We start from the raw sequence: 4352 nt of genomic DNA, 5'->3' as shown, positions 1-4352 counted from the left end.
TCTCCCCACTCCCTGTATACTATTTATACTGTATGTTTTAGGACAAACAAGGCAATGGGAGGAGGTGTATCATTCCGAGTGGCTCTTACAGAGAGACTGAACATCGTCAAACCTTCACACAAAAACTTGTCTGACTTTGTGGCTCAGCACACTCCAGACTTTTCTCCAGGCATCAAGTAAGCAACTGTTTATATTATGAAATTAACATCTCTACGGTAACTTAATATTCCAAAGAGCTGGTGGCCCTGTTTATAATGTTTCTATGGTAACTATATTCCAAGTTGCTGGTGGCCCTATTTATAATGTTTCTTTGGTAACTATATTCCTGGGAGCTGGTGACTCTGTTTATGTTTCTATGGTGACTATATTCCAGGGAGCTGGTGGCCTTGTTTATGTTTCTGTGGTAACTATATTCCAGGGAGCTGGTGGCCTTGTTTATGTTTCTATGGTAACTATATTCCAGGGAACTGGTGACCCTGTTTATAACGTTTCTATGGTAACTCTATTCCAGGGAGCTGGTGGCCCTGTTTATACGTTTCTATGGTAACTATATTCCAGGGAGCTGGTGGCCCTGTTTATGTATCTATGGTTACTATATTCCATGAAGCTGGTGGCCCTGTTTATAACGTTTCTATGGTAACTATATTCCAGGGAGCTGGTGGCCCTGTTTATAACGTTTCTATGGTAACTATATTCCAGGGAGCTAGTGGCCCTGTTTATGTATCTATGGTAACTATATTCCAGGGAGCTGGTGCCCCTGTTTATAATGTTTCTATGGTAACTATATTCCAGGGAGCTGGTGGCCCTGTTTATAACGTTTCGATGGTAACTATATTGCAGGGAGCTGGTGGCCTTGTTTTTAACGTTTCTATGGTAACTATATTCCAGGGAGCTGGTGGCCTTGTTTATGTATCTATGGTAACTCTATTCCAGGGAGCTGGTGGCCCTGTTTATGTATATATGGTAACTATATTCCAGGGAGCTTTTGACCCTGTTTATGTATCTATGGTAACCATATTCCAGGGAGCTGGTGGCCCTATTTATAACGTTTCTATGGTAACTCTATTCCAGGGAGCTGGTGGCCCTGTTCATAACGTTTCGATGGTAACTATATTCCAGGGAGCTTTTGACCCTGTTTATGTATCTATGGTAACCATATTCCAGGGAGCTGGTGGCCCTGTTTAAAACGTTTCTATGGTACCTATATTCCAGGGAGCTGGTGGCCCTATTTATAACGTTTCTATGGTAACTATATTACATGGAGCTGGTGGCCCTGTTTATAACGTTTCGATGGTAACCATATTGCAGGGAGCTGGTGGCCTTGTTTATGTATCTTTGGTAACTATATTCCAGGGAGCTTTTGACCCTGTTTATGTATCTATGGTAATTACATTCCAGGGAGCTGGTGGCCCTGTTTATGTATCTATTGTAACTATATTCCAGGGAGCTGGGGGCCCTGTTTAAAACGTTTCTATGGTACCTATATTCCAGGGAGCTATTGGCCCTGTTTATAACGTTTCTATGATAACTATATTCCAGGAAGCTGGTGGCCCTGTTTATAACATTTCTATGGTAACTATATTCCAGTGAGCTGGTGGCCTTGTTTATGTATCTATGGTAACTACATTCCAGGGAGCTGGTGGCCCTGTTTATAACGGTTCTATGGTAACTATATTCCAGGGATCTGGTGGCCCTGTTTATAACGTTTCTATTGTAACTATATTCCAGGGAGCTGGGGGCCCTGTTTAAAACGTTTCTATGGTACCTATATTCCAGGGAGCTGGTGGCCTTGTTTTTAACGTGTCTATGGTAACTATATTCCAGGGATCTGGTGGCCCTGTTTATAACGTTTCTATGGTAACTATATTCCAGGAAGCTGGTGGCCCTGTTTATAACATTTCTATGGTAACTATATTCCAGGGAGCTGGTGGCCTTGTTTTTAACGTTTCTATGGTAACTATATTCCAGGGAGCTGGTGGCTGTGCTACATGAGAAGAACATTGCAGTTGGCCCTGTTTATGTATCTATGGTAACTATATTTCAGGGAGCTGGTGGCTGTGCTACATGAGAAGAACATTGCAGTTGGCCCTGTTTATGTATCTATGGTAACTATATTCCAGGGAGCTGGTGGCTGTGCTACATGAGAAGAACATTGCAGTTTATCTAGTGTCCGGTGGAATGACCTCCATTATAGAGCCTGCCGCTGAAATCCTCTCTGTTCCGTTTGAAAACATATATGCCAATAAACTCAAGTTCTATTACCATGGTAACTAGTGTTTAATTTAGAAAATATTTTATATGATAAATATTTAAAAAAAAAAAAAAAAAAAGTTTTTCCCCATGATTTATTTATGGATGAAAAGAAATGATATATTAAGGTGTATTTGAAATATCAAAAAGTTTTTATGCATAGATAGTATCTTATAATCTAACAGTACAGTGTATATATCTGTTCATTCTGAGGATTAAAATGCAACCACTTTAGTCCGGGGAATGAATATATGTGCATTACCATAGCTGTGTAACATTTTTCAGGTGACTATGCTGGTTTTGATGAGGACCAGCCAACCTCAGAATCTGGTGGAAAAAAGGTCGTAGTTCAAAGGTTAAAGGACAAGTTTGGGTATAAAAACCTTGTGATGATTGGTGACGGTGCCACAGACATGGAAGCCTCTCCACCAGCGGTGAGTAGAGTCTACATGTTTGACCTATTGACTGTATACTATGTTTGATTGTGGAAGATGCAGGGGAGACATAGAACACCAGTATATCTTCACTGTATAACGGAGGTCTGGTCCCAAGGTCATGAAACAGTCTTAGACTCTGTCAAAATTTCAAATGTCGGTAAAATAACTATTTCTCATGGAAATCAGACTAAACTGGATGACTGTCTTATCTAAATGTACAAGAAATGTAAAACCACATTCTGATATTGAATACAAAATATAAGTGATGGGCTGATGATCGATTGTAATTGAAAATTAATCGGGTTGCCCTTTCCGATTCTGATTATCGATTACAAATTCCATTATCGAAGTGTTAAATGTTTTCAATGTAAAAAATGTATTGAAAGTCATATCCTGATAATATCTACTATATGATTGATAAAACTGCATAAAAATTGCTTGAAATCCATTCATTATAAAAGAACAGAACCTAGTGTATAGTGAACAGCTCTGGGTAGTGATGTAATAGTAGTGTAAAGTGAACAACTCTGGCTAGTGATGTAATAGTAGTGTATAGTGAACAACTCTGGCTAGTGATGTAATATTAGTGTTCTTACTTTAGTTAGGTATTCAGTCCCGTAAAATTATAAACCGATTATGCAATCAGTCATGGATTGGTTTTCTACTTAGGATTACAAACTGCTTATCGATTAGGATTATAAACAGATTGCCCATCACTACAAAATATCAACTTAAGCCTTGTGGCATGACTCTCTCCCTACCCACCCACCTTTTAACTCCATATCTCCATTTATGTTCTATTGGGTACTGGCCATGCTGTAGTTTTGTGCGTCACACAGTGATGAAGAGCACTGGTGCTATTTTACCTTTTTACTTTACCAGGTGATGATTGATAAAACATAAAATGATTTCCTTAAACACAGAACTGACATATAAGAGATTGAGAGTTTCCTCAGGGAAAAAAGTATTTTCTCATTTTTATCAATTGAACAATTGTATCTATTTAGAAGAATCTCTATATGTATTAACTTGCTAATAAAATTTTAAGACCCAAGTAATATATGTATGTATATTTTTACAGGATGCATTTATAGGCTATGGTGGTAATGTGGTGAGGGAAAAGGTCGCACAGGGAGCACACTGGTTTGTGAAGGACTTCCAGGAACTCATACAGGAAATAAAGGATGCCAGGAGTAGTTGATCTACGTGTGTTTTGGCTTCAAAGGAAAATCTTGTTAAACTCAATATTGTGTGTGGCAATGTTTGCCTCGTAAATCTTCAGATCAACAATGTCACTGGCCTTATGTGTAGGCTAATAGAGTCTTTTCTTAGGTTGAGGGTGTGACAGAGAAATCTCCAACCCGAGAGGTTTAGTTTAAATTTCTTTTATTCAAGTATTTCAATTATATACATATATATGCAATATATATATATGGGGCAAAGAAGTAATTCCAACAGTGTGGACAAGTTTAGGTTGTCAAATTTTCGGAGCGATCCGCTCCTTTTTCAAGACACAGTGAAACACAACAGTTACATGTACATATACATCATATTACAAGAAGATAAAATTGATATACTATAATTGAAAATATAGCTATTATATAAAACCAATAGTCCCCTCGGCTAAAGACAGCCGAAGGCAGCAATTAAGCTGAGAGCATCGCG

General features: G+C 38.5%; 1 protein-coding gene across 1 annotated transcript; it reads left to right on the top strand.

Annotated features, from left to right (window-relative positions):
- The first annotated feature begins 45 nt into the window (after positions 1-45).
- LOC110443108 (phosphoserine phosphatase-like) lies at positions 46-4082 on the top strand. The gene is made up of 4 exons (XM_021487105.1): positions 46-176; positions 2121-2266; positions 2536-2684; positions 3769-4082. The coding sequence occupies exons 1-4, from the start codon at positions 55-57 to the stop codon at positions 3886-3888; spliced, it is 537 nt and encodes a 178-aa protein (XP_021342780.1). The 5' UTR covers positions 46-54; the 3' UTR covers positions 3889-4082.
- The last annotated feature ends 270 nt before the right edge of the window (positions 4083-4352 follow it).

Source organism: Mizuhopecten yessoensis, unplaced genomic scaffold, assembly GCF_002113885.1.
Source record: "Mizuhopecten yessoensis strain PY_sf001 unplaced genomic scaffold, ASM211388v2 scaffold716325, whole genome shotgun sequence".
Classification (NCBI taxonomy): domain Eukaryota; kingdom Metazoa; phylum Mollusca; class Bivalvia; order Pectinida; family Pectinidae; genus Mizuhopecten; species Mizuhopecten yessoensis.
Note: the sequence above shows the minus strand (reverse complement) of the source record. Positions and strands in the feature narration are given on the sequence as shown.